At 43.5% G+C, this 27,695-nt stretch overlaps 1 protein-coding gene across 1 annotated transcript in view; it reads right to left on the minus strand.

The window, feature by feature from the left end:
* Positions 1-27,695, minus strand: part of Susd5 (sushi domain containing 5) — a 48,238-nt gene that overhangs the window by 19,226 nt on the left and 1,317 nt on the right. The window contains exons 2-4 of the mRNA XM_070006502.1: positions 19,379-19,556; positions 15,398-15,516; positions 2,267-2,455 (exon numbers count right to left, since the gene is read on the minus strand). Of these exons, the coding sequence (XP_069862603.1) occupies positions 2,267-2,455; positions 15,398-15,516; positions 19,379-19,556 (486 nt within the window). The remainder of the gene's footprint in view (positions 1-2,266; positions 2,456-15,397; positions 15,517-19,378; positions 19,557-27,695) is intronic.

A 27,695-nucleotide genomic window follows, 5' to 3' on the forward strand; every position in this document is an offset into this window, starting at 1 on the left:
GCTTTAGACAGGGGAGATAAACCTTGGGGAACCTGACAGTACCCTAGGAATCACCTCCAGGGACCTGTGTGACACTCAAGGACAAACTGTCCTACTGACCCAGTAATGCTGTGACACCATGGTCACTCTCCTCAGGAAAGCAGCCTCTATGTGGTACTCAGGTGTCATGGAAGGTCAGGGACAGGACCCTGAAGGGGTTTGGGTAAGAAAAGTCTTGAGTGACTAGGCATAATTCTGGGTGTGACAAGGGGTCTGAGGAAAGGATTCTCAGAGTCTTCAGTGGAGCTTGCTAAGACCTGTCTGAGGTGTTGGGCGCCATTGGCTTGAGGAGGCCAGGCATGGCAGGGATTAGAGACGTAGCTTGAAGATAGACAGAGGATTGGACAGAGGAGGGGCGGCAGAACCTGCAACCCTGGGAATGTGGAAATGGAATGGGAACATCTGGGGATGCCGTTGGCTTTTGGCCACTCAGTGTTCTCTGGGACTGTTTTTAGTGTCTGTAAATATCGAAGACACACTTGACTCCCACATCTGGCCCTCAGAAGGTCCCAGGTGGGAAGAAAGCAAGCAACGTGCCAGTCATGGTGGGTAGCTTTTCTTCCTGGCACAGCCCTTGTGGCAGCTTTTACGGCTGTCCAGACTTAGGTTTTCTTACCCCACCTTCACCCATGATTGCTCTGAGGCAAGCAGGACTCCAGGAGTGGGTCTGGATACACGGTGTCTAGAACATTCCCAAAGGACAATTCTCTGTTGCAACCTGAAATACAATAGCTCTTGAGGTCCTGAAGGGTCATGCTTGGATACCAGAATCACCACACTCGCAAAGTCCAATAGGGAGCTTCTTTTCATGTGTTCATCACAGCCCTCCCAACCCAGTGTACTAGTCAGACACACTTATCAGAAGTGATGTTCAGCCAGCCACTGGTAGCTCATTCCAGCAACTCAAGAGGCTGAGATCTGAGGATCAAAAGTTCAAAGTCAGCCTGGGTAAAAAAGTCCATAGAATTCTTATCTCCAATCAACAAACAAAAAGCCAGACTGCAGCTGTGGTGAGAGTGGTAGAAAAAGCCAAAAGAAAAAAAAAAACAAAAAGGAAAAAAAGGAAGGTTCTAGACCCTGAGTTCAAGCCCCAGGATGGGTACAAAAATTTAAAAAAAGACTCTGTATATCACTTATAAAACAACTAAAGAATAAATAAATAAGCTGGCTCTGGTAGCTCACACCTGTAATCCTAGCTACTCAGGAGGCTAAGATCTGAGGCTCGTGGTTCAAAGCCAGCCTGGGCAGGAAAGTTGATAATATTCTCCCCCCCCCCAATTCCTGGGACTTGAACTCAGGCCTGGGGGCTGTCCCTGAGCCTCTCTGAGCTCAAGGCTAGCACTCTACCACTTGAATCACAGTTCCACTTCCAGCTTTTTCTGAGTGGTTTATTGGAGATAAGAATCTCATGGACTTTCCTGCCCTTGGCTGGCTTTGAACCAAGATCCTCAGATCTCAGCCTGCTTGAGTAGCTAGGATTACAGGCATGAGCCACCTGTGCCCAGCTATAAGATTTTTTTTTTTTTTTGGGTCCGGTCGTGGGGCCTGAACTCTGGGCCTGGGCGCTGTCCCTCAGCTCTTCAGCTCAAGGCTAGCACTCTACCACTTGAGCCACAGTGCCACTTCCGGCTTTTTTCTTTTTGCTTGTGTGGGGCTGAGGATTCGAACCCAGGGCCTCATGCATGCAAGGCAAGCACTCTACCACTGAGCCACCTTCCCAGCCCCAGCTATAAGATTTTTATCTCCAGTTAACCCACAGAAAACCAGAAGCTGTGGCTCAAAGTGGTAAAGTGCTTGTCTTGAGTGGAAAAAGCTCAGGGACAGCGCCCGGGCTCTGAGTTCAAGCCCCATGACTGATAAAAAAGAAAATAAAAAAAAATACAAAATAAAAAGTGATGTTGCTTAGGTACCACAACTGATGTTCCACTCTGACCAGTTTTCCAGAGAAATAAGCAAGAAAGATAACCTAGGGTCAACTCTTTAGAGAAGAAAGGAAGATTCCTTTAACCCTTTACTCTCAGCCAAGAAGATGCAGAGCTCTGTGGCAGGGGCACTGCCTTTAAAAGCCTCCAGGGACCCTAAGTAAGGGGCCTGCCAGGTCCAGAGCACAGCACAGGCCAGCCTGAAAGCCTCCTCTGTAGGGCTCCATGGCAAAGAGGAGCCCACTGTATGCCTTACATGGGCTCAGTCTTAGACATGGGAGGTGGCCAGCCCCAGAAGCACTCACCTTTTCCACAAGCCTGTACCAGGCCATACCACTCCCCACAGCTGTTACACAGCAAGGTGAAGGCAGGTTCCCGATGGCCAGCGGTGGGGCCTGGAGCACACACGTACAGGAGCTCATCCCCCATCTCCAGGCCTGTGCGGCCTTGCAGGATGGTGTGTGGGAAGGAGGGCGGGTCTCCACAGGGTCTCTCTGAAGAAGAAGAATTGCAGTCAGCATTTCTCAACTACGTCTGGGAGAAAGCAAACTATTTATTTACTTATTGGTACCAGTTGTATAGTAGGGGGATTCATCTCCACATGTTTACAACGTATCCAGTGAATTTCACCCCCTTCATCACACTTGCTGCACCCTTCCATCTAAGAAACGAGTGTCTTCAACAGCCTTCCTTGTTCCTTTTTCATAGTTGTAAATAGTCTATTTTGACAGTAGTCTATCTTTGTTGTTGTAGATTTTGGCAATAGGGTTTGAACTCAGGGCTTGGGTGCTGTCCCTGAGCTTTTCCTGCTCAAGGCTAGCACTCTACCACGTTGAGCCACAGCACCACTTCTGGTTTTCTGTCCAGGTTGTCTTCCAACAGTGATCCTTAGATCTCAGCCTCCTGAGTAGCTAGGATGACAGGTGTGAGCCACCAGTGCCCAGTTTGCAGTAATTTTTTTCAACAAATAAGCAAATAATTTTTTGAGATTTCCTTTCCAATTGCCTGATGACTTGTAGTTTGGGGAGCACTTTTCCAAAGACATTCACCATTGTGCACACTCCTTAATTAAAGAGATATTTTGCAAGAAAATAAAGATATGGTCATAGAATTCACAAACTTTATAGACCATGAGAATGACAATTTGCCTTGTGAACGTTAAAATGTTTTTGTGACTTTAACTAAGTATCACTATTCCACAATACTGTGAAATAGGTGAAATTTATATAATCACCTAATCTCAATTTAAAAAAAAAAAGTGAGAGAAGGGATGGGTTGGGAGCAACGGGTGAACATGTTGTCAGACACCTTGTACTCATATACTGTGTTGTAGAATGGGAACTTCTTTGTACAACTACTTAAAGATATAAAAATAAAAAATGTAAAAAAAAATGTAAGGTCTAGGGTTCGCCCAAGACCTACCTTGATCACAAAAGAAAAGAAAAGAAAGATATGGGATATATATATATATATATATATATATATATATATATATATATATTACATATATAAAATACATATATAGCGGGGTGCCAGTGGCTCACGCCTGTAACCCAGGCTGGTCTTCAAGTCGTGATCCTCCTGCCTCATCCTCCTCGTTGATTACCGGCGTGGGCCACCATGCCCAGCTGTGGCTCACGACTGTAATCCTAGCTACTCAGGAGGCTGAGATCTGAGGATTGAGGTTCCCAGCCTGGGCAGGAAAGGCCTTGAAACTCTTATCTCCAATAAACCACTAGAAAACCGGAAGTGGCACTGTGGCTCAAGTGGTAGAGTGCTAGCCTTGAGCTGAAGACCTGAGGGACAGCGCTCAGGCCCAGAGTTCAAGCCCCATAACTGACAAAAAAACAAAGAAAACAAAAAACAAATAACAAAAAAAGTGTGTGTGTGTGTGTGTGTGTGTGTGTGTGTGTGTGTGTGTAATAAACACATTTTAGGAAGTCAGCACAGAATGCCTATCTTTATTTCAACTCAAACTACCTTGAGCATTGGTCATGGTAGTATATACCTGTAATCCCAGGACTACAGAGACTAAAGCTGGAAGACTGTGAATCCAAGGGTATACATCATGAGACCTTGTCTCAACACAAACAAACCTACACTTTGATTGTATTTTACCTATGTGGCATGTAGGGGCAAACAGACACCTTGACACAATTTAGGGACTTTTTTTTTTTTTGCTCGTGGGGCTTAAACTCAGGGCCTGGGCACTGTCCCTGAGCTCTGTTGAGCTGCAGTGCCACTTCTGATTTTCTGATAGTTAATTGGAGATGAGTCTCAGAGACTTTCCTGTAAGCGCTGGCTTTGAACCATGATCTGCAGATCTTAGCCTCTTGAGTAGCTAGGATTACAGACATGAGCCACCAGCATCTAGCTAGTGACACTCTTTTCTTTTTTTTTTTTTTTTACAGAGGTGATATATAGAGGGGCTACATTTACATGTGTCACGTACAGTGTCTAGGGATACTCTTAATGGAGAAGTGGGGGTAGGAACATCTTCACATTATCTAGGGCATCAACCTCAGCCAAGCCAGGCCAAACCAAAGTCCAGCTGACCCTTCAGGGGAAAAAGGCTCATCCTTTCTTTCTATTGTGCTCTACTACCTCAACTTACTTGAATACCCTATCCTATTTTTTTTCTTTTTCTTCAGGATATAATTCCAGAGAAATGGAGGCTCTTCAACGTGTGCTGTCAAAAACAAATAAATCTTTTCCATATCAGCTGGGTGCTGTTAGTTCACACCTGAAATCCTAGCTACTCAGGAGATTAAGATCTGAGGCTTGCCATTTAAAGCTGTCCTATGCAGGAAAGTCCATGAGATTCTTTTTTTTTTTTTAATTTTATTTTATTGTAAAGATGCTGTACAGAGGGGTTACAGTTACATGAGTAAGGTAATGAGTACTTTTTTTTTTTTTTTGGGTCTGGTCGTGGGGCCTGAACTCTGGGCCTGGGGTCCCTCAGCTCTTCAGCTCAAGGCTAGCGCTCTACCACTTGAGCCACAGTGCCACTTCCGGCTTTTTTCATTTTGCTTATGTGGTGCTGAGGAATCGAACCCAGGGCCTCAGGCATGCAAGGCAAGCGCTCTACCACTGAGCCACCTTCCCAGCCCATGAGTACATTTCTTGTCAAGCATTGTTACCCCCTCCTTTGTTGTTGTCCCACTATCTCTTCCCTCCCCCCCCCGCCTCTCTCCTTCCCCCCCTCTATGAGACTTTTATCCCCAATTAACCACTAGAATATTGCAAGTGGAGCTGTGGTTCAAAGTGATAAGAGTACTAGTCTTGAGCAGAAAGGCTCACGGACAGCACCCCAGCCCTGAGTTCAAGCCCTATAACCAGAAAAAAAAAATCCATCTCACATAGCTCTAGGTACAGAAGAAAGCACTAGTTCCATGGAGACAAAAAAAAAAAAAACAGGATCAGGCTAAAAGTTCTGAAAGCGGATAAAGAGGAACCCCAGAACAAAGTCACACCCTTTCATACTCAGGAGTTCTCTGTCAGAGTTAATTTCCTGGTTGAAAGGAGGGTAGAATCTGGCTCAGGAAAACCACAAGGACACTCCAGAGAGTCTGGAAATGAAGGCTCGTGTTTCTGGACCTCCCAAACTCTTCCCATTGCTGTGTGAGAGCCAGGAGCTCCAGAATAAGAACTCTTTGCATGAACAAGAACAACTGAATGTGTGCCCCAAATGCCATTCATATCCAGGTGCAACTGGAAGTCATTTCTTTCCCTTCTTTCCCCATCGAGGAAATGATTAAAAAACAAAAAACAAAGAACAGATAAACAAAAACAAACTAACAAACAATCAAAAAAAAAACCCTGGCAATTACATACCGGAAGCTTCTTCTCCTCTTTAGGGAAATGGATGCTCACTTGTCTTACCCATTTCTCAATTATTCTAATAATTATTCTAATGGATTTCTCAGGCCTTAGAACTGAGTTTCAACAGTATTATTTTCTCTTCCAAGGAGAGAAGATTTAAAAAAATTTTTTTTATTGTATTGTAAAGATGCTATACAGAGGTGTTACAGTTACATGAGTAAGGTAATGAGTACATTTCTTATCGAGCATCGTTACCCCTTCCTTTGTTTTTCTCCTACTATTCTTCCCTCCTGAGATTTTTTTTTTTTTGCCAGTCATGGGGCCTGAGCTCTGGGCCTGGGTGCTGTCCCTCAGCTCTTCAGTTCAAGGCTAGCGCTCTACCACTTGAGCCACAGTGCCACTTCTGGCTTTTTCTGCTTATGTGGTGCTGAGGAATTGAACCCAGGGCCTCTTGCATGCAAGGCAAGCACTCTACCACTGAGCCACCTTCCCAGCCCAATGTATCTTTTTTTTTTTTTTTGTCGGTCGTGGGGCTTGAACTCTGGGCCTGGGCGTTGTCCCTCAGCTCTTCAGCTCAAGGCTAGCGCTCTACCACTTGAGCTACAGCGCCACTTCCCCTCCTGAGATTTTTTAAAATTAAAAACTTTTGTTTATCCAACAAATATTGTGCTTAAAATCTGCTTTTGCTGGGCTCTTTGTTTGGGCCCAATTTGGACTAAAAGGATAAAAATTCAACCTCCCAAGTTTTTCCATGTCGTATCTGAATCCTTTGCCCTGAGCAACTTTCTCCTGAAGTCACTCTAAAGCCATCTTGGAAGCCAGGAAGGAAGAGACAGGAGACCAGACCAGCTGAAAGGCTTTAGTAACTCTTATTGTAACAACACCCCAGTAGACCATTCCTGAGACAATGGACTGTCAGACAATTCTGAGGCCAAGTCTTGTCACCTCTGAAACAGGCCTGTACTGGGGACTATTTAATTACATGCAGCTCTCTCTACCTCTGCCTTTTATTCTGTGTCTATTTAAATCTATAACTCACAAATGGCTGAAGATGAGTTGAAGTGCTGTCTTCCCCTGGCATCTTGTGTCACGTCATAAATCTCTTTTATCTGCCCTTTGCCATGTCTCTTTATTTGACATATAAGAGTGAGTGGCCAGACATGACACTTGGAAGCCCAGGAGTTTAGACCTGAAGTCTAAATCTCCAGTTTCACTGTGTGCTAATAAACATATCTATTTAACTTTTGTTGGTGGTGTCTGGTCTTTCAGCTTGTTCTCAAGGCCTGGGTGCTGTGTCTAATTGTTGTTGTTTTTTCCCTCAAGACTATCACTTTACCACCTGAGCCATAGCACCACTTCTGAATTTTTCTGTTTGTGTGGTACTGAGGAATCAAACCCAGGGCTTCATGCATGGTAGGCAAGCAGTCTACCACTAAGCCACACTCCCAGCCCTCATTATTTTTAATTTCAAAGGTCACATTTACTGAATCAGAGCTTCTTCTATTTTCCTTTGGCAGGCCTGGGATTTGAACTTGAGCCAATACCCCCAATCCTAATCAGAGTTTCTGATAAGCAGTTTTCTCACAAATGGCTTAGAACTTAGACAAAGACAGATGATACAGCAATTTTTGAGAAACTATAAGATCTGCATCTTAACCTTTAAAATTCAAAGAAGAGCTCGAAAATTTCCTTTAGTATTCATGTATTCACAAACCAAATGTGGAAATTCTTTTTGTTGTTGTTGTTGGTTGAGGGGCTTAAACTTAAGGCCTGGGAGCTGTCCCTGAGCTCTTTTTGTTCAAGGCTAGTGTTATGCCACTGTGAGCCACTGCTCCATTTCCAGTTTTCTGGTGGTTAACTGGAGATAAGAGTCTCACAGACTTTCCTGCCTGGGCTGGCTTTGTTTGTTTGTTTTTTTGGGGTCCAGTCGTGGGGCCTGAACTCTGGGCCTGGGCACTGTCCCTCAGCTCTTCAGCTCAAGTCTAGCGCTCTACCACTTGAGTCACAGTGCCATTTACGGCTTTTTCTGCTTATGTGGTGCTGAGGAATCAAACCCAGGGCCTCATGCATGCAAGGCAAGCACTCTACCACTGAACCACCTTCCCAGCTGGGCTGGCTTTGAACTGTGATCCTCAGATCTCAGCCTCTTGAGCAGCTAGGATTATAACTGTGAGCCACCAGTGCGTAGGTGAGATGTGGAAATTCTGACACAAATGCTTCACTTTTCTTCCCTTCTATTGGGGCTACCTAAGCTGTGTATGTGTGCATATGGGGGGGGGGAGCTTCAACTCAGGGCCTTGTGTTTTTGCTTTTTTCTTTTCCACTTAAGGTTGGTGCTTTACCACTTCAGTAATATCTCCACTTCCATCATTTTGGTCATTAATTGGAGATGTTTCATAGACTTCTCTGTCTGGGCTCACTTTGAACCATGATCCTCAGATGTCAGCCCACTGATTAGCTAGGATTACAGGGGTGAACCACCAGTGCCTGGCTGAGAAGCTATCTTCAGTGTCCCTGTCCAGGACCCTCTCGTTTCCCCCTTGCTTAATCAGCACCGGCAATGCTCTCGCATCCTACTCAATTTTGTTACTAGCTCTTACATCTTCTATGCAGTGCTTCTCAAACAGACTTGCACAGCAATATTCCCCCAAGGACTTGTAAAGATACACCTTGCTGTGCTTTTTTTTTTTTTTTTTTTTTGCCAGTCCTGGGCTTGAACTCAGGGCCTGGGCTCTGTCCCTGAGCCTCTCTGTGCTCAAGGCTAGCACTCTACCATTTGAGCCACAGCACCACTTCTGCCTTTTTCTGCTTAATATGGTACTGAGGAATCGAACCCAGGGCTTCATGCATGCTAAGCAAGCACTCTACCACTAAGTCACATTCCAAGCCTTGTGCTTTTCTTAAAGCAAAGACAGCCAATGGCAGGATGCGTGGCTAGAGTTGAATGCTGTCTGGGCCATTAAAAAAAAAAAAGGCAAACATAAGGGCTCACCTCAAATGCCACTGCTTCATGAAGTCTCTATAACCACGTTCTCTTTGGTGTCATGGAAACACATTCATTTCCTCCCTATCATGATGCCCTGTTAACTAGAGGGAGAGGATGAGTCCTGCCTGTCTGACTGCTTGAATAAGAAGCACTGGACCTTGTATAGCTCTGGACAAATAAACAAATGATGGACACCCACTGAGCGGTAGTGAGCTCAGTCTCTGACCTTCCCTAGGTTCATCCTGCACTAAATACGTTCTATTAGCTATTCCAAAAAATGATTATTTACTCCCAATCTCATGGTGGCAGCTGGAGAATCCTCCTAAAGCCAGTCCTGAGGCCCAGGGTCTCCTCCAGGCAGATCTGGAAATTGGCTCCTCGCAAAAGTTCCTGAGCTTCTGAGTACTGGTGGCTCATGCCTATAATCCTAGCTACTCAGAAGGCTAAGATCTGAGGATTATGGTTCAGAACCAATCCAGGTAGAAAAGCCCATGAGACTCTTTAATTAACCAGCAAAAAGCCAAAAGTGGAGGTGTGGCTCAAGTGGTAGAGTAAAAATGTCAAATGAGAGAGCAAGGTCCCGAGTTTAAGTTCCCACATTGGCGTGCGTGCACACACACACACACATTTCTGATCACTCACAGGTGAGCATCCAGCTCTCTTCTTGATGATCTAAAGCAATTCATTACTGTTTTGGTGTGTGTGTGTGTGTGTGTGTGTGTGTGTGTGTGTGTGTGTGTGTGTGTGTGTGTGTGTGTGTGTGTGTGTGTGTGTGTGTGTGTGTGTGTGTGTGTGTGTGTGTGTGTGTGTGTGTGTGTGTGTGTGTGTGTGTGTGTGTGTGTGTGTGTGTGTTGGTCCAGGAGCTTGAACTCAGGGCCTGAACTTTTTGGCTCAACGCTAAGCCACAGCTCTACTTCTGACTTTTTGGTGGTTAATTGGAAATGAGAGCCTCATAGACTTTCTTGCCCAGACTGACTTCTAACCACAGTTCTTAGATCTCAGCCTCCTGAGTAGCTAAGATTACCAATGTGAACCACCAGTGCCCAGCTTTCATTCCTGTTTTGGTGGGAAATACAGTGGCTATCAAGTATTCAGGGGGAAAGGGAAGCAGTATCAAGAAGCTGAGGATGATGTTGGGGAGGAAGACCAGGCCAGCCCTGTCTTTGCAGGGAGAAATACAAACCTGGTGGACACCTGAAGTGCCATAGACAGAAGGAGAGAAGAAACTGGAAGCCACTGACCCGCCCCTCCCCCCAAGACCAACTGCCAAGAGCAGCAAAGTCAAAACCTCAAGTTGGAGGTGGCCTATTTCATCAGTGTTCAGTTGGTTAAAAATAACTTCACTTATTAGTTTAAGTGAGATCACCACAGGGCTGGAAATTCACTGACAGAGAAACAGAAAGAAAAGAAGAAAAGTTGACATTGCCGATGAACGTACTTCAATAAAGAAATGTAGGAGTTGCTGCTGGAACATTGCGGGGCCTTGTTTTCCCTCTGGGCTCTTCATGAGGGTTTTGGAGTTAGTATTCTTCAGTCTTTGTCCTAATAGGGGAAGCAGCAGTCCAGGGAGGAAGGCTGTGGAGCCTCCTGGGTGAGGGGACCCTTCTGGACATGTGGTGCTGGGTCTCCTGGGCAGGGCCTCACCTCCTCCACCTTCTCTCAGTAAACAGATTGCCTTTGGGGGCTGTGCCACCACCAAAGGTCCCACTGAGGAAAAGCAGCTACTTCATCAAGAAAGTGGAGTTGAAACTGGTGGCTCATACCTATAATCCTAGCTACTACTCAGGAGGCTGAGATTTGAGGAGCCTGGTTAAAATCCAGCCTGGGCAGGAGAGTTCATGAGATTCTTTTTGTTGTTGTTGCTGGTGGTGGTGGGAATTGAACTCTGGGTCTGGGTGCTGTCCCTCAGCTCTTCAGCTCAAGGCTAGCACTCTATCACTTGAGCCACAGCGCTACTTACGGCTTTTTTCTGCTTATGTGGTGATGAGGAATGGAACCCAGGGCCTCATACATGCAAGGCAAGCACTCTACCACTGACAAAAAACAACTGACAAAAAAAAAAAAAAAGAAAGAAAGAAAGAAAAGAAAAAAGAGTCTCACAGACTTTCCTGCCTGGGCTGGCTTTGAATCATAATCCTCAGATTTCAGCCTCCAGAGTAGCTAGGATTACTGGAAGTGCCCAGCAGTTCATGAGATTCTTATCTCTGGGAAACCACCAGAAAATGGGAAGTGGGAGTACCTGGGGAGCACACTGCTTTCTGAGGGGAAAGAGATGGGGACAGAATTCTCTCTTTCTGCCTGAATTAATCCTGCTTTTCCAGACAGCGCCAGAAAAGAGAGGCATTTCCAAGTGTCCCTCTTTGCTGACCTAACACCTCCTTGCCAGGACCAAAACTTCAGTGTCCCCACTCCCTGTTCCCCACATGGGCCTCCCAGCAGTTCTCCTGACCAGGAAAGGCTCAGGCAATCCACTCTGGGTTTCGAGTCCTTGTGGACGAACCCAAACATGGTGCCCTTTGTGTTAGATGCGCAGCTACTGCACATGCAGACAGACAGGTCCATGGACCAGCGCCAGCATCAACTGCTGTCACTCAATCATTTATCAGCTTCTCAAGCACATACAGACTGTGGGATACTGGGCCCTCCCTCACTGTACCTTCTAATTTTGCATCAAGGTTGACCCTCCAACTCTCAGAAAGTTTTTTTAGGGCTTCAACTTAGGGCCTTGTACTTGCTGGGCAGATGCTGTACTACTTGAGCCATCACCTTTTTTGCATTGGTTATTTTTGAGGTAGGGTCTAACTTTATGCCCCTGCCATCCTGGGCTTGTGTCCTTTTACTTATGCTTCCCTGTGTCACTAGGGAAGACAGGTGCCTGACAAGGTGTCCAACCATTGTTCTTCTGCAGCTGGGATACAGACATATGCCTCCATACCTTAGCCATTGTTAGAAAGCTTTTTGCCCAATGCTGACCTTGAACCTAAAGCCCCTGATCTCTGCCTCCCAAGTAGTAAGGATTACAGGCTTGAGCCACTACATCCAGCTTGGACAGTTTATTTGTATCGGCTGTTATTATTGTTTTTTAAAAGGAGTATACAGGTTCTCACTACGTAGCCCAAATGGACTAGAACTCTCAATCCTCTGCTTCAGCACTCCAAATGTTGGGATTACATGCATACATCACCAAGCCCTACTTAAATGTTGTTTTTACTTAATTTGAAAGTTACAGAAATATTGTAGAATAAAGAATTCTTATACATTATTCAGGGTCACCAATATATTCATCTTACTGCAACTCCCGCCGCCCCCTCTCGCCAGTCCTGGGGCATGGACTCAGCCTGAGCAATGTCCCTGAGCTTCTTTTGCTCAAGGTTAGCACTCTTACCACTTGAGCCACAGTGCCACTTCTGGCTTTTTCTGTTTATATGGTACTGAGGAATCGAACCCAGGGCTTCATGCTTGCTAGGCAAGCACTCTACCACTAAGCCACATTCCCAGCCCCCTCCCCTTTTCCCTCTTTGTACACATTCGTGTACTTACACATATGTGTGTATACATACATGTGAACTCATGTATGTATCTACAGCTATTCATTCTTCTCTGAGCCATTTGAGAGTAAAGTGTGGATGGAACTTGCTGTGCTTTCCTAAGAACAAAGATATTTTCCCACATAGAAGATGCGGTACAGTTATAAAAATTAGAAAAATTAAATATTGGTAGCATGCTATGATTTAATTCACAATCCATGTTCCAATTTCATCAACTAATGGCTATTTTTCCCAGTCCAGGAAACAATCCAACGTTATAAATTGCATGATGTTGTCAAGTCTTTTATTTTTATATTCTATTTTATTCTAGAATAGTTCCTTAACTTTTCTTTTTCTTTCTTATATTCAACATATTCAAGACTTTTTTTTTTGGTGGTACCAGACCTTGAATCCAGGACTTGAACTTCCTCCACTGGTGCTTTACCACCAGTCCTATTGTTTGTTGGTTATTTTGGAGATGGAGTTTGGTGGACTTTCCTGCAAGGCTGACCTTGAACTAGAATCCTCTGGATCTCAGCATCCTGAGTAGCTAGATGATAGGCACCAGGGCTCAACTTTTCTTTTTTTTTGGGGGGGGGTCCGGTCATGGGGCCTTAACTCTGGGCCTGGGCGCTGTCCCTCAGCTCTTCAGCTCAAGGCTAGCGCTCTACCACTTGAGCCACAGCACCACTTCCGGCTTTTTTTCTTTTTGCTTATGTGGTGCTGAGGAATCAAAAAAAGGGCCTCAGGCATGCAAGGCAAGCGCTCTACCACTGAGCCACCTTCCCAGCCCCAACTTTTCTTTTTAAAGAGCAGAATTTGTGTCCATTTGAGTTTGGCTATTGTTTCCTCATGATGAGATTCAAGGTACATTCTGTGGCAGGAATGTAGTATCACGGAGTTAGTGATACTCTGAGTGCAGCACATTAGGATTTATATAGCTCTGGTTCATGATGACTCAGATTTGGAGTGACTATTGTGGCTTTGATCTTTCTGCCCTTCCGCACATGAATAGACGCTTCCTATCTTTGGTTTCTCATGCAACCGTGGTAGACAAAAGGGACTCACACTGGCCTTCACACAACCTTCGGGACAACGAACACATGGCTCCTCCACCCACCTCATTGAGCCAGCCGCCTATCAGCTCCCAAGAAACAAGGCTACTGCTAATCATCCACTGACTATAGCCCAGACAAAAATGGCCAAAAAGCAACATATGTGGGTGGTCCCACAAAATTGTGGCTAACTAAATCGTTCATTTAAATCATTAGATTTTGGGCTGGTATACTGCATCCAAAAGTGAACTGATGCCTTTTATCTACCAAAGGAAAGTGATAGGAATCATAGTCACTTGAGATCTACTCAAGAGACATAGTCTCCTGTTTTTCTTCTGGCTCTGTCCTGTCTCTCTCAGAGATCTGACTCTCTATGTTTGACACTTACATGGTTTTTAAAAATCTTGCTATCCTAGAGTCTTTCCAAAAACCAAGTCATGAACTCAGAGCCTTGTGTGGTTGCTCCACTTGCTCTCTCATGGTTTATGCATTACCGCTTGAATCATACCTTAGTCCAGCCTTTTACTGGTTAATTGGATATGAAGTCTTGTGGACTTTTCTTGCCTAGGCTAGCCTCAAACTGATCCTCTGGATCTCAGCCTGCTAAGGAGCTAGGATTACAGGTGAGTTAACAGCTACAAGGCAATATTTCTTGGTTACTTAATTGAACAGACCAAGAGACTCTTCCATGAAAATGAAGAGTCCTTCCTGGGCAGAGAGCCCACAGAGAAGAGAGGCCTATTAAATAAGCACCTGACAAGTATCTTCCTGAGCCTTTGTGCTTAACATCACTTTTGTACTACTAGCTCCTCTGACTTCTTCCCTGGAGAGAAGGATTTGAGCATCTGGATACAGCCTGAGGATTTGTACTTTTAACAAGTTCCTCTGGTATTCCCAATGATTAGAGAAACCCTGCTTTATAAAAGTAGCTCTCGACCCAGGCTTCATGTTAAAAATTACCAGGATTTTTTTTAAAACCCTCAATGCCCAGAACATTTAGATTTTTCTAGGGCTGGCACCCAGGCATCAGTTATTATTTTTTTTAATACTTCCCAGATGAGTCCAGTGTGCAGCCAAGTAGAACCTGCATGGATGCCTATAACCGATGAATAAGAAGAAACTGCTCTTTTCTCCGCCCTCATGAATGGACCCCTTCACCGGCATGTGTTTTTGATCATGAAGGTATACTTATTTGGGTGCATAGGAAATGCTGTCCGGAGACTTCTTTATGGTTTTCTTCCCACCACTCAGCTGATTTTCCAGAAGGGAGGTGAAATTTTCCTTTTTAGGACCAGATTCCTAAATCCTATAAATTTTCTTTTTGGGTAAAGGTGTGTGTGTGTGTGTGTGTGTGTGTGTGCGCGCGCGCGCGTGCGTGCATGTGTGTTTTCTTTTGAGCATATGAAGTGAGATTGGAGCACAAGCTGTGAGCACCAGCAGCTGTAACAGATGTTGACCTGTCAATATTCCGTAGGGACCCAGTTGGTTCCCACCCACCAGCTCTTGGAGGGCACCTTTGTCTCTGTTAGAGAGGTAGCACTCAGGCTACCAGAACCTTTGCCTAGGTTGCCAATAGCTAATGGTGCAGTACTGAGGAATAAGTACCCCAACTTCCTCACCCTCAATGAGGAAAACCATAGTTATGTGACCCATCTCCAGAAATTCCCTGAGAAACCAGACCAGCGTTACTCTCTCCTCACCACTCTGCTTACTAATGCACCTTTGCTTGGCTGCCTTTTCTTTCCTGTCCGATTCTATACGTCTCGATTGGCTTTTCTCTGGAGGATCTGTCTTGTTTTGTTTGCTTGGGTTTTTTGTTTGTTTGTTTGTTTTTGGTATCAGCATCAGGCTTGAACTCAGGTCACTGTATTCTCACTTGGCTTTTTTTGCTCAAGGCTGTCACTTGACTACTTGGAGCCATACTTCCTGGAGGACCTCTGGACAACGCTTGCTCAGAGAATCCAGGTCTTCTGGTAGAGAACTAGACGTGAGCCATCCATGCCCAGATCACACCCCCAGGACCTGTAGAAAGACTGTGGCACTGACCTTCATCCTTAACACAAAGAGCATTGTATGTGCCGCCAGGCGCTGGGTGGCTCTCAATTCTCACTTCCACAGCTCTCATGACTTGTTCTTCACTGCTCCCTTTGCTACACACGGTCGTCCTGAAACAAGGACAGTGGGTGAGGATCCGCCACTGGGTTGAAACAAACCCCCTCTGTACCTCACCTTTACCATAACAACAAAGACATTCTTAAAAGCAGGAAAGAATCATTTGTTTTCTGCCTTCACTTCTGAATTAGCCCTGATTTTGCTGCTTCATAAGCTTTGGTAGAAACCATCAATATGGACACATACTCTCTCAACAAAGGCCTAGAAGACAGACAATGCTGGAGGTGAAGTCAGAAGGCATATGTATCAATTCAAGTTTCAGAGGAGAGAAAGAGAGAGGGAGAGATATTGCCTTAGCCTCCCTAACTCCCCCAGTACTGGGGTTTGAATTTAGAGCTCTGGGCTTGCTCTACTTGCTTATTCAACTTAACTTGTTGGTATTCACTTGCATTTTACCATTTAGGCCATACCTCCCACCTTGTTTTTTCACTCATTATTTTGAGATGGAGTCTAGCACACTTTTCTGCCCAGGCTAACTTTGAACCATGATCCTCTGGAGCTTAGATTCCTGAGTAGCTAGGATTATGACTGTAAACCACTGGTGCTCAGCTTCGCAATATATAATTGATCAGTTCTATTATATGGATTTTTTGTTGTTTTTGTTGTACATTGTAAAAATTTACCACCAGGTTCTGGTGGTTCACATCTGTAATCCTAGCTACTCAGGAGGCTGAGATCTGAGGATCCTAGTTCAAAGCTAACCAGGGCAGGAAAGTCTGTAAGACTTTCATTTTTAATTAACCACCAGAAAATTGGAAGTGGAGCTGTGGCTCAAAGTAGTAGAGCACTAGCCTTGACCAGAAAAGCTCAGGGACAGTGACCAGGCCCTGAGTTTAAGTCCCATAACTGGTGAAAAAAAAAAAATCAATCAGTTGAGTTTTTGAAAGGTTTGGTTTCGCAAGGTACAAAAAGACTAAAAAATTCTTTTTTTTTTTTTTTTTTTTGTTTGGTCTGGTCGTGGGCCTGAACTCTGGGCCTGGGCGCTGTCCCTCAGCTCTTCAGCTTAAGGCTAGCACTCTACCACTTGAGCCACAGCGCCACTTCCGGCTTTTTCTTTTTTGGGTCCGGTCGTGAGGCCTGAACTCTGGGCCTGGGTGCTGTCCCTCAGCTCTTCAGCTCAAGGCTAGTGTTCTACCCCCTGAGCCACAGTGCCACTTCCAGCTTTTTCTTTTTGCTTATGTGGTGCTGAGGAATCGAACTCAGGGCCTCAGGCATGCAAGGCAAGCGCTCTACCACTGAGCCACCTTCCCAGCCCCTAAAAAATTCTTAAAATAATAGAAATTCATTTAAGCTACTGAACAGAACTTTAAGTAAATTGCCTCTTACTCTAGGTATAACACTGCTCCTCCCCTCCCCAAGTAATTTGCCTAAATATTTCAAAGGGCTTTTGTTAGCGATTTTCTTTCTGGCTTATATAGTGATATGGAGAGTAGATTTTATTATATCTCCACACATTTATACTACATTCTAAGCAATTTTACCCCTGTACTACATTCCCTGCACTCTTCCCTCTAAGAAAGTATCCCCAATAGGTTCCCTTGGTCCATTTTCGTAATTGTTAGTAGTCTATTTTGATGGTATTCAATCTTTTTCTTTTTTTTTTTCTTTCTTTTGCTAGTCCTGGGGCTTGAACTCAGGGCCTGGGCACTGTCTGTGAGCTTCTTTTGCTCAAGGCTAGCACTCTACCACTTGAGCCACAGCACCACTTCTGACTTTTTCTGTTTATGTGGTGCTGAAGAATGGAACCCACGGGGCTGGGAAGGTGGCTCAGTGGTAGAGCGCTTGCCTTGCATGCCTGAGGCCCTGGGTTCGATTCCTCAGCACCACATAAAGAAAAAAGCCGGAAGTGGCACTGTGGCTCAAGTGGAAGAGCGTTAGCCTTGAGCTGAAGAGCTGAGGGACAGCGCTCAGGCCCAGAGTTCAGGCCCCATGACTGGACCCCCAAAAAAAAAAAAAAAAGAATGGAACCCACGGCTTCATGCATGGGAGGCAAGCACTCTACCACTGAGCCACATGCCCAGCCTCAATCTTTTTTTATCCTCCCTTAGGCATACCCCCTTGGCTGGTTCCTATGCACCCACAGATTGATAGACGTAGATGTGGTCTGTTTCTTTTTCTACTCTCCTCAATCTGGACACTTTCTAAATAAGAGAGGTTCCTTTTCTTCCTTTCTTTTTAAAAAATTTTATTGGCCATGGAACTTGAATTCAAGGCCTGGGCACTGTCTGAGCTTTTATGCTCAAAGCTCCTCTTCCCCATTTTTTTTTTTTTTTTTTTTTTGGTCGTTCATAGTGCTTGAGCTCTGGGCCTGGGCGCTGTCCTTGAGCTCTTCAGCTCAAGGCTAGGGCTCTACCACTTGAGCCACAGCACCACTTCCAGTTTTCTGTAGGTTAATTGGAGATAATAGTCTCATGGACTTTCCTGCTTGGGCTGGCTTTGAAACACAATCCTCAGATCTCACCTCCTGAGTAGTTAGGATTACAGGCATGGGCCACAGGCGCCTGGCTTACTCTTCCATTTTGAGCCACAGCTCCACTTAGAGTTTTAGTTGGTTAACTGAAGATAAGAGTCTCAGGGATTTTTCTATCCTGGCTGGCTTCAAATCACAATCCTCAGATCTCAGCCTCCTGAGTAGCTAGGATTATAGGTGTGAGCCACCAATGCCTGACTGAGAGGCTCATTTTCAAGCCACACACTTACTCACTTTAGCTAAGGATAGCTAAACCTTACCAACAATGGTTTTATGTTAACACATTACTGTTTTTTAAGTTATCTTTAAGTATTTGTACAAAAGGGTTTCAATTCAACATGTCACTTTATAAGTACAATACATCTTAATCAATATTACCTAATCTTTGTTTTCTAATAGGCATGTCATCTACTTATATTTGATTTAATCACCAATCTCTTTGGATTTCAATCTGCCATCTTACAAATGCTTTCCATCAATTCCATCCATCAGTCTTCTCATCATATGCTTTCTTTGATCTGATTTTGGGTTATTTGGATTGGAGAGGGGTATTCTCTTTTTCCTTTGTATTGATTTGAAAGTTATCTTTTATTATTCTTTCAGGTAGAACCAATAGGTTTATAACATGATTCCCGGACTTACTAAAATTTAATATTATTGCCATTTTCTTTCCCAATAATACAACTTAAAATATGTGAACATATTTAAAATGCTTCCTGCCTAATATACTATTCCATCATGTAGAATTATTAGTGCCCCATTCATTTTTTTTCACATCTCCCTCCTTCCATAGCCCTATTGTCCTGCTGCCTGCAGAGCGACCTCCAAGAGTTTCAATGAATAATTATTATCTGAGACAGGATAGAGGAAAACTCACTTTATGCATATCTATATCATTTGAAGTTTTACAACCCATATATATTATTTTGCAATTTAAATTCAAAATAACGAAGTAAAGGGTGGTGGGAAAACACTGCAGCAAAACTCCAAAAAATGCTTTTTTAATATTATGTTTTATATTGGTCCTAGGGCTTGAACTCGGGGTATAGGTGCTGTCCCTGAGCTTCTTGTGCTCAAGGATAGTACTCTACCACTTGGACCGCAGCCCTACTTCTGGCTTTTCCTGAGTAGTTAATTGGAGATAGTTTCACATACTTTTCTGCCTGGGCTGGCTTCAAACTGCCACCCTCAGATCTCAGCCTCCTGAGTACCTAGGATTACAGGTGTGAGCCACCAGTGCCTGGCTGAAAAAATGCTTTTTTTACAAAAATTCATAATGAGAACATCCTGGAAGCCAGCCATGGTTCCACTTTGCCTATCCTAGTACTCTCACATAATTACTAAACAACTATAAAAGCCTTGGTAGGGCAGCTGCCTTGACTTACCCAAGAGTGCCATCTTCCAGCCACCCTGTGGTACACACGGTGAAGGTGCAGTCCCGGACCACCCGCCTCAGCTCTTCTGCAGAACCCAGGTGAGCACCCCTGCTCTTGCAGGAAAGCCGAGCCTCCTCCAAGTCCAGTCCCTGAGAGCCGTTCTGAGACTCCAGTACGAAGAGCTTGCCTGCAGGCAGACAAGCACAAACAGGAAGACTGGAGATCCTTGGAAAGTGCATCTTCACTATCTGGCAGACACACACCAGAACCAAACTGCATCAAGACCCAAACGTTGCACATGACCATTGCATATATCTGTGGGTCCAGATGACAATGATTACACTGGGGTCTTCTTTCTGTGGTACTGAGAATTGAAGCCAGGGCCTTGGGCTTGTAGGACTATCATTCTATCACTTGACCCACACCACTAGCCCTACCTTGAAGTTTTTATTCATTTTTTTCTCTTTTTTTTTTCTTTGTTTTGGTTGGTCGTGGAACTTGAACTTAGGGCCTGGTCTCTGTCCCTGAGCTTTTTCGCTCAAGGCTAGTGCTCTACCACTTTGAGCCACAAAGGTACTTCCAGGTTTTTGGTAGTTAATTGGATATAAGAGTCTAATAGACCTTTCTGCCCAGGCTAGCTTCAAGCCACAATCCTCAGATCTCAGTCTCCTGGGTAGCTAGTATTGCAGGTATGAGCCACCAATGCCCAGCTTGGTTTTTTGGTTTTTCGGGTTTTGTTTTGTTTTCTTATGAGAGGAACTTGCTATTTTGCCCAGACTAGCCTCATGAGTCAAACCATCCTCCTGCCTCAGCCTCCTGGTAGCTGGGGGAACACAAAGTTTACCACAACTCTTGCCTTGCTTGCTCTTTTTTTTTTTTTTTTTTTTTTCTGATCCTGGGGCTCAGACTCTGGGCTCAAGCTGAACTTGCTGTCCCTGAACTCCTTTTTGCTCAAGGCTAGCACTCTACTACTGGAGCCACAGTGCTGTTTCTGGCTTTTTCTGTGATTAATTAGAGATAAGAGGGTGGCTTTGAACCACAATACTTAGATCTCAGCCTCTAGAGGAGCTAGGATTATAGTCATTCACTTAGCTTGCTTGCTCTTCTTTAAGAAAAAAACAGAAACAAAACAAAAAAAAAACTCAACAAAATGCTAGCCAGGTGTTTATGGCTAACACTGGCAAACCTAGCTACTCAGAAGATTGAGATCTGGGGGGCTGTGATTTGAAGCCAACCTGGGCAGAAAGATCCCAAAACACCTATAATTATGCAGAAAAAAAGAAAGAAAGAAAGAAAGGCTGAGCTGGTGCTATTTGCTTACACCTGTAATCTTAGCTACTCAGGTGGCTTAGATCTGAGAATCAAGATTTGAAGCCACCCTCAACAAGGAAGTCCCAAAGATTCTTTTCTCCAATTAGCCACACATGCACAAAAAAGCCAGAAGTGGTGCCATGATTCAACTGGTAAAGCACCGGAGTGAAAAAAGCCAAGGGACAGTACCTAGGCCCAGGACCTGAATTCAAGCCCAGTGTGTACACACACACACACACACACACACACACACACACACACACACACACACACACACACACACACACAGAGCTAGACTACAGGTATGATTCAAGTTGCAGAGCATTAGCCATGAATAAAAAAAGCCGAGTGAAAAAAAGCCGAGGCTCTGAGTTCAAGTCCTGATACAGCACAAATGAACAAATGAATGAATAAAATAACAAGCTGGCTCTGCTCTGACCTGCTATGTAGATCAGCCCTTCAAATGTTCCTTTTAAAAAGAGGTGGAGAGGGGCAGTTCTAGGTCCCCTCTGAACTGGGCCACTTGGCATTCAATGATGCAGGCAAGCCTCAGCTCTTTCTTCTTCTGCCCCATGGCCTGGGGTAATTACCTACACAGCTGGTTGTTGCTTCTTTCTTCCCCTTGCTGTGTTTACTGGACAAGCATCAGAGTTCATAGATAACAAAGCCTTCAGCACTTTGAGATTTGAGTGGAGAGTGGGCCTCAAAGAATGTGAACTAGAAACAGGTATTAGAATGCAAACCCAGGCAGGGTAAAACTCAGGAAGAAAACTAGTGCCAAGGGTGCCTCTGACCCCACAAGCCTCATGGAAGAAAAAAGCAGTCCCTTAAGTGGACCTATCAAATTGAAGGTAAAGGCAGGGAAGATAGAAAAAAACATTAGGCCAGGCACCAATGACTCATACCTATAATCCAAGAGGTTGAGAGCTGAAAGCATCATAGTTCTGAGTGATCCTGGGCAGACAATCCCAGAGACTCTTTTCTCCTGTAATCTTAAGCTTAATAATCAGCAAAAAAAAAGAAAAAGAAAAAACCTAACAGAACTGGAGGCATGGCTCAAGTTGTAGACCATCAGTGATGAGTGAGAATGTGCTATCGCTTGAAGCCCTGAGTCCAAGCCCTAGTACTAACACCAAAACGAAATGAAACAACAAACATGGGAATAACATACTTTATCTGTCAGCATTTCTTTTTACAATGTATTGATTTTATTAGCATTAAAATCATGGGCTAGAGGTATAGCTGAAATGGTAGAACACCTGGCTAGCCAAGCACAGGCCCTTGAGATAAACTACAGTACTAGGTGGGCACCAGTGGCTACTCAGGAGGCTGAGATCTGAGGACTGAGTTTCAAATCCATCCTGGATAAGAAAGTCCATGAGATTCTTATTCTCAATTAAGCAGCAAAAAGCCAGTACCAGCCTTGAGTGGAAAAAGCTTAGCATCCAGACCATGAATTCAAGCCCCAGTATGGGCAAAAAGAGAAGAACAGCAAAAAACAAACAAAAACACAGTATCATTAAATTTAAAAAAAGGATAAGATACTTACAAGTGATGTTAAAATTTACATATATTTATATACTTATATTTATAAATATATATAAATAAAAATAATAAAGTGATGTTCAAATTTACACACACACACACACACACACACACACACACACACACACACACACACACACACACACATTTAGCCAGTCTTGAGGCTTGAACCCTGGGCCTGGGTGCTTTTCCTAAACTTCTTTTGTTCAAGGCTAACATTCTACCACTTGAGCTACAGTGCCACTTCTGGCTTTTTCTAAGTAGTTTATTAGAGATCAGAGTCTCCTGAGCTTTTCTGCCTGGGCTGGCTTTGAATCATGATCTTCAGATCTTGGCCTCCTAAGTGGCTAGGATTACAAGGATGAGCCACCAGAACCTGTCTTGCTTTACACCATATTCTATGGTGTGTTAGCATTATCCTCATTTTATAGATAAGGCTTAGAATTAACATTTGTTCAAGATCTCATAGCTGAGATGCAAAACCAGGTAGTTTGGCTTACTCTTGTGTGATGCTAATTATTGTGTTACATTGACTCTCAAAAACAAAGTGACAATGAGGAAAATCCCCTGGTGCATGCAAATTATAAAATATACTGCAACATGAACCACATAGTTAAAGAAGAAACTACAGCTGAAATAAAACACTGTAAACGAAACATCAAACCCTTATGAGCACTCCGGATTTAAGAGAAATTTATAGCCTCCAGGGCTCAATTACCAAAGAAGTGTTCGTTAACATAGCAATGACCTAAGATTCTATCTATATACACATATGTATAAAAAGGACCACATAAATCAAAACTTCCAAAGAAGTATAAAGAAGTAAATAATATAGAACAGACATCAATGGACTAGAAGGGCAGGCAGACAACAGAGAAAATAAACAAAGCCAAAAGTTATATTTTTCCCCCAAAATAATAATAAGATTACTCAGAGGAATAATTAGTAAGATTGATCAAGACAAAAAGTGGGAAAGGGAAATGGAGAGGGGAAAAATTGGGACAGAATGAGGGAGGGGGTAACTGTTCGGAAGGAAATGTACTCATTACCTGACTTATGTAACTGTAACCCCTCTGTACATCACCTTGACAATAAAAAATTTAAAAATCTAAAAAAAAAAGACAAAAAGCAAGAAAATATAAATTGCCAATATCAAAGATGAAAGGCAACCTCTCTGTAGCTCCTCAGGATATGTAACTACAGACTATCATGTTATGTATGCCAGCACAATTGATGATTTCGATGAAATGAGCAAATTTTTGGACAAATGTAACTGAGTCAAACAGACACAAATGAATGAAAACATTTGACAGTTCTTTACTAAAGAAAATAAACTAATTGTTTAAAATCTTCTCACAAGAAAAAAAACCCCCAAACACAAATGACTTAACTACCAAAGCAGTCAACCCAACCAGCAAATAAAAAACCAAGCAAAGTTGGGTACCAGTGGCTCACACCTGTAATCTTAGCTACTCAGGAGGCTGAAATCTGAGGATCACAGTTCAAAGCCAGCCGAAGCAAGAAAGTCTGTGAGACTCTTATCTCCAATTAATCACCAAAAAGCTGGAAGTAGAGCTGTGGCTCAAGTGGTAGGGATCTATCCTAGAGCCAAAAAGCTTAGGAACAGCTCCCAGACCCTGAGTTCAAGCCCCAGGATTAACATCAAAAAGCAAAAAAAGTTTCATCTTAAAGAAATCCTTTTGGGGTTGGGGGAGGAGTTGGGGAGGTGGGGAGGGAAGGGATGGTAGGGGAAAAACAAAGAAGGAGGCAACAATACTCAATAGGAAATGTACTCATTACCTTACTCATGTAACTAAAACCTTTCTGTACAGTGTTTTTTACAATAAAAACATATATATATATATTTTTTTTGGGGGGGGGTCCGGTCATGAGGCCTGAACTCTGGGCCTGGGTGCTGTCCCTCAGCTCTTCAGCTCAAGGCTAGCACTCTACCACTTGAGCCACAGCGCCACTTCTGGCTTTTTTCTTTTTGCTTATGTGGTACTGAGGAATCGAACCCAGGGCCTCATGCATGCAAGGCAAGCACTCTACCACTGAGCCACCTTCCCAGCCATAAAGACATATATTTTTAAAAAAAGAACAACAACAACAACAAAGAAATCCTTTCAACAGGCAGAGAAAGAACTCTCCCATTTAGTCAGGAGCCACCAAAAACCCTGATACCAAGACTCAACAAGTGAAAATCAAGGGGTGCACTGATTAAAATGCATTGTACTAATATGCTGATTTGTTGAATTAAAACTCTTCTATACAACTGCTTAAAGATAATAATGAAAAAATAAAAAAGAAATAAAAATCACAGTTCACTAATTCTAAACCTGTTACTGGACTTCAGACTCAGTTCTAAGCCTCTTCTGGGTAAAACTGTTCACTAGGATTTCATCCACAAACCAGCTGGTTCTAAACTAGCCTGGACAGGAAAGTTCCTGAAACTCTTTTTTTTTTTTTTGGGTCCGGTCGTGGGGCCTGAACTCTGGGCCTGGGCACTGTCCCTCAGCTCTTCAGCTCAAGGCTAGTGCTCTACCACTTGAGCCACAGCGCCATTTCCGGCCTTTTCTTTTTGCTTATGTGGTGCTGAGGAATCAAACCCAGGGCCTCATGCATGCAAGGCAAGCACTCTACCACTGAGCCACCTTCCCAGTCCCGTTCCTGAAACTTTTAATTAATCAACAAAAAGTGGGAAGTGGAGGTGTGGCTCAAGTGGTAGAGCACTAGCCTTGAGTGAAAAATCTGAGGGACAGTGCCCAGGCCCTGAGTTCAAGCTCCAATACTGGCGCAAGAAACAAAAATAAACAATAACAACAACAAAAGCCCTAAAAAACAACCATTCACAGTTTCAGCCACTGCTTTTACAAAAAGGATAGTTTTCTTTTCAATCTAGATTCTTTCTATATATTCCATCCACCCCATTCCTCATCTGGACAACTGAAATGATACCTTACACAATCCCTCTATATTCAGTCTTTTGTGTGTGTGTGCACCTGTCCTGTGACTCTGTGACTCTCTCTCTCTCTCTCTCTCTCTCTCTCTCTCTCCCTCTCTCTCTCCTTCCCTCCCTCCCTCCCTCCCCCCCTCTCTTTCTTTCTTCTGTGATTAATTGGAGATAGGAGTCTCACAGACTTTTCTGCCCAGGCTGGCTTCAAACTGATCCTCAGATCTCAGCCTCCAGAGTAGCTAGGATTACTGGCGTGAGCCACTGGTGCAGTCTTTTCCCATTACATCTACCCTCCCCGCATTAGAGTTGGTATGATCTTCTCAAAATGCAAATCTGATCGCTCTACTGCTGGAAACCATTCAACAGCTTCCTCTCCTGGCTGAGATTTATTGTGGTGCTGCCAATTTCTCTAGCATCATTTCATTTCGGCTCCAGACTCTGTTTCTTATCACAAGTCCCATTTTCCTACTGCTCACAGGTTTTTTCAATGCAATTCTCCTCCAAGGACACCTTTCTTTCCTTCTTTAGTTAATTCTTACACATTTTTTGAGCTTATCCTATACCAAATCAAAATTTGCTCATTATGTTCTCAGAGAACGTTCTACCCTTTAAGTTTTATGGATTACCAAAGATGCAATTTCACCTTTCATTCAGAGAATTATTTGCTGAAACTTCAAGGGATCTTTTGTAGATGTTTCTAAATTTAATTAATTAATTTAGTTAGTTGGTGCAAGTATGGGTTTGAACTCAGGCCTCATACTGCCACTTAGCTTTTTTATTAAAAGTAGGTACTCTAACACTTGAGCCATATCTCCACTTCTGGTTTTTTGCTGGTTAGCTTCAGAGTCTCAGCTTTTTGCCAAGGCTGGTTCCAAACCTGGATCCTCAGATCTCAGTCCTGAGTAGTTAGGATTACAGGCGTGAACCACTGTTGCCTGGCTCCACGGAATTGTTAAGCTCCGTGATAGACAGGAGCTATTTCTCTTCATCATTCATTCATCATTCACTGTCTCTCAGCAAGCACAAGAGCTGGTGAATATAAATTCTACTCAATAAATACCTGTTGATTTTTTTTTTTTAGTCATCACCCAAACTGCTCTTTTGCCTTTGGTTAATATGAAATTCTCTTTCCCTCACAAAAATATTTTAAACTACAGTAGCAGGTCTCTGTTGTGTATGGCATGCGTGTCTAGTTAGTCCTTAAATGTTTTTCATTTGGATTTTTTCTTGACTTAACATTTTAGAAAGTTTCTGTTCACATGTCTCATCAAAATATCTGTAATTCATCACAGTTTACATGAGCTGCTCTTCCTCCTGCCATCGTGCAACATGCAAATAATTAAATGAGGAAAGAGGTGGTATGGTTAATTAACCATACATTTAGTGAAGAGTCCTTTAACCTATAGCATATAATTCCTGAGTTGCTCTATTGTAAAACTTAAGAGCTCAGAAAGGGACTTTCTCTGTCTCTGTCTCCATTTCTGTCTCTCTCTCTTTTTCTCTGCCAGTATTGGGGTTTGAACTGAGGATCTCATGCTTTCACAAGGCCTTTTTTGCTCAAGGCTGACACTCTACTACTTAAGCTACTCCTCCACTCCCAGCATTTTGCTGGTTAATTAGAGATTAGAGATAAGAGTCTCTTGATTTGTCTGCCTACACTGGCTTCGAACTGCAAGCCTCAGAATTTAAGCCTCCTTAATAGCTAGGATTACAGGTGTGTGTCACCAGTGCTCATCAGGGAATTTCTTAAAAGGAAATAGACTTGTCAGTAAGTGAAGAGGAGAGAAGAAAAGGGAGAAGAGACCGGAGGGGGAAGCATTCTAGCAAACAGGACCAAGAAGTAGGCTTGGGTGTCATCCTCACTTTCTCTTTGTCCAATGACCTATCTGCTTTCAATTTTCTAACCCACAAAACATTGATCCTTATCCATGTGACATTCCACTTAAGCAGTCATAATGGGGTGAAACTCTAAAACCTCATGGATTGCAAAGAATTGAAATAGGTACAAAAGTATATATTGTTCCCCTGTTAATACTAGCTCCAATTCAGTCTACTTGCACTCCTTTAAATCAGCTTAATTTTCATAACTCAACATCAGGCCACGAATACTAAAGCATTACCCGTTTGGCATAAGGCTCCCTTTGGGTTTGATGGAAATGTTCTAGAATTAGATGCACAAACATAGTTTACATAACATAATGACTATACTAAAATCCATTAAATTGGACAGTTTTTATTGACTATGAATTACATCTCAATTTTAAAAATTAGGGTTGGGCATTTAGCATTCCATAGCAATTTCAACCCCCCACTCCCAGCACCGGAAAATTCATTTTAACTAATTAATTAACAGGGTTACCAACAGCTTTAAAATTTTTTAAAAATTTTGGTCTCAAACTCTGAAGATATGGAGAAATAAGACAGCCATCCTTAATTAGGAAGAGTTCTTCAATCCTGCATTTCAACATGCCACATAAAAATTCTAAGAGAAGCCAGGCCCCCGTGGCACACACC

Source organism: Dipodomys merriami, unplaced genomic scaffold, assembly GCF_024711535.1.
Source record: "Dipodomys merriami isolate MVZ:Mamm:240054 unplaced genomic scaffold, mDipMer1.0.p SCAF_7, whole genome shotgun sequence".
Lineage (NCBI taxonomy): Eukaryota > Metazoa > Chordata > Mammalia > Rodentia > Heteromyidae > Dipodomys > Dipodomys merriami.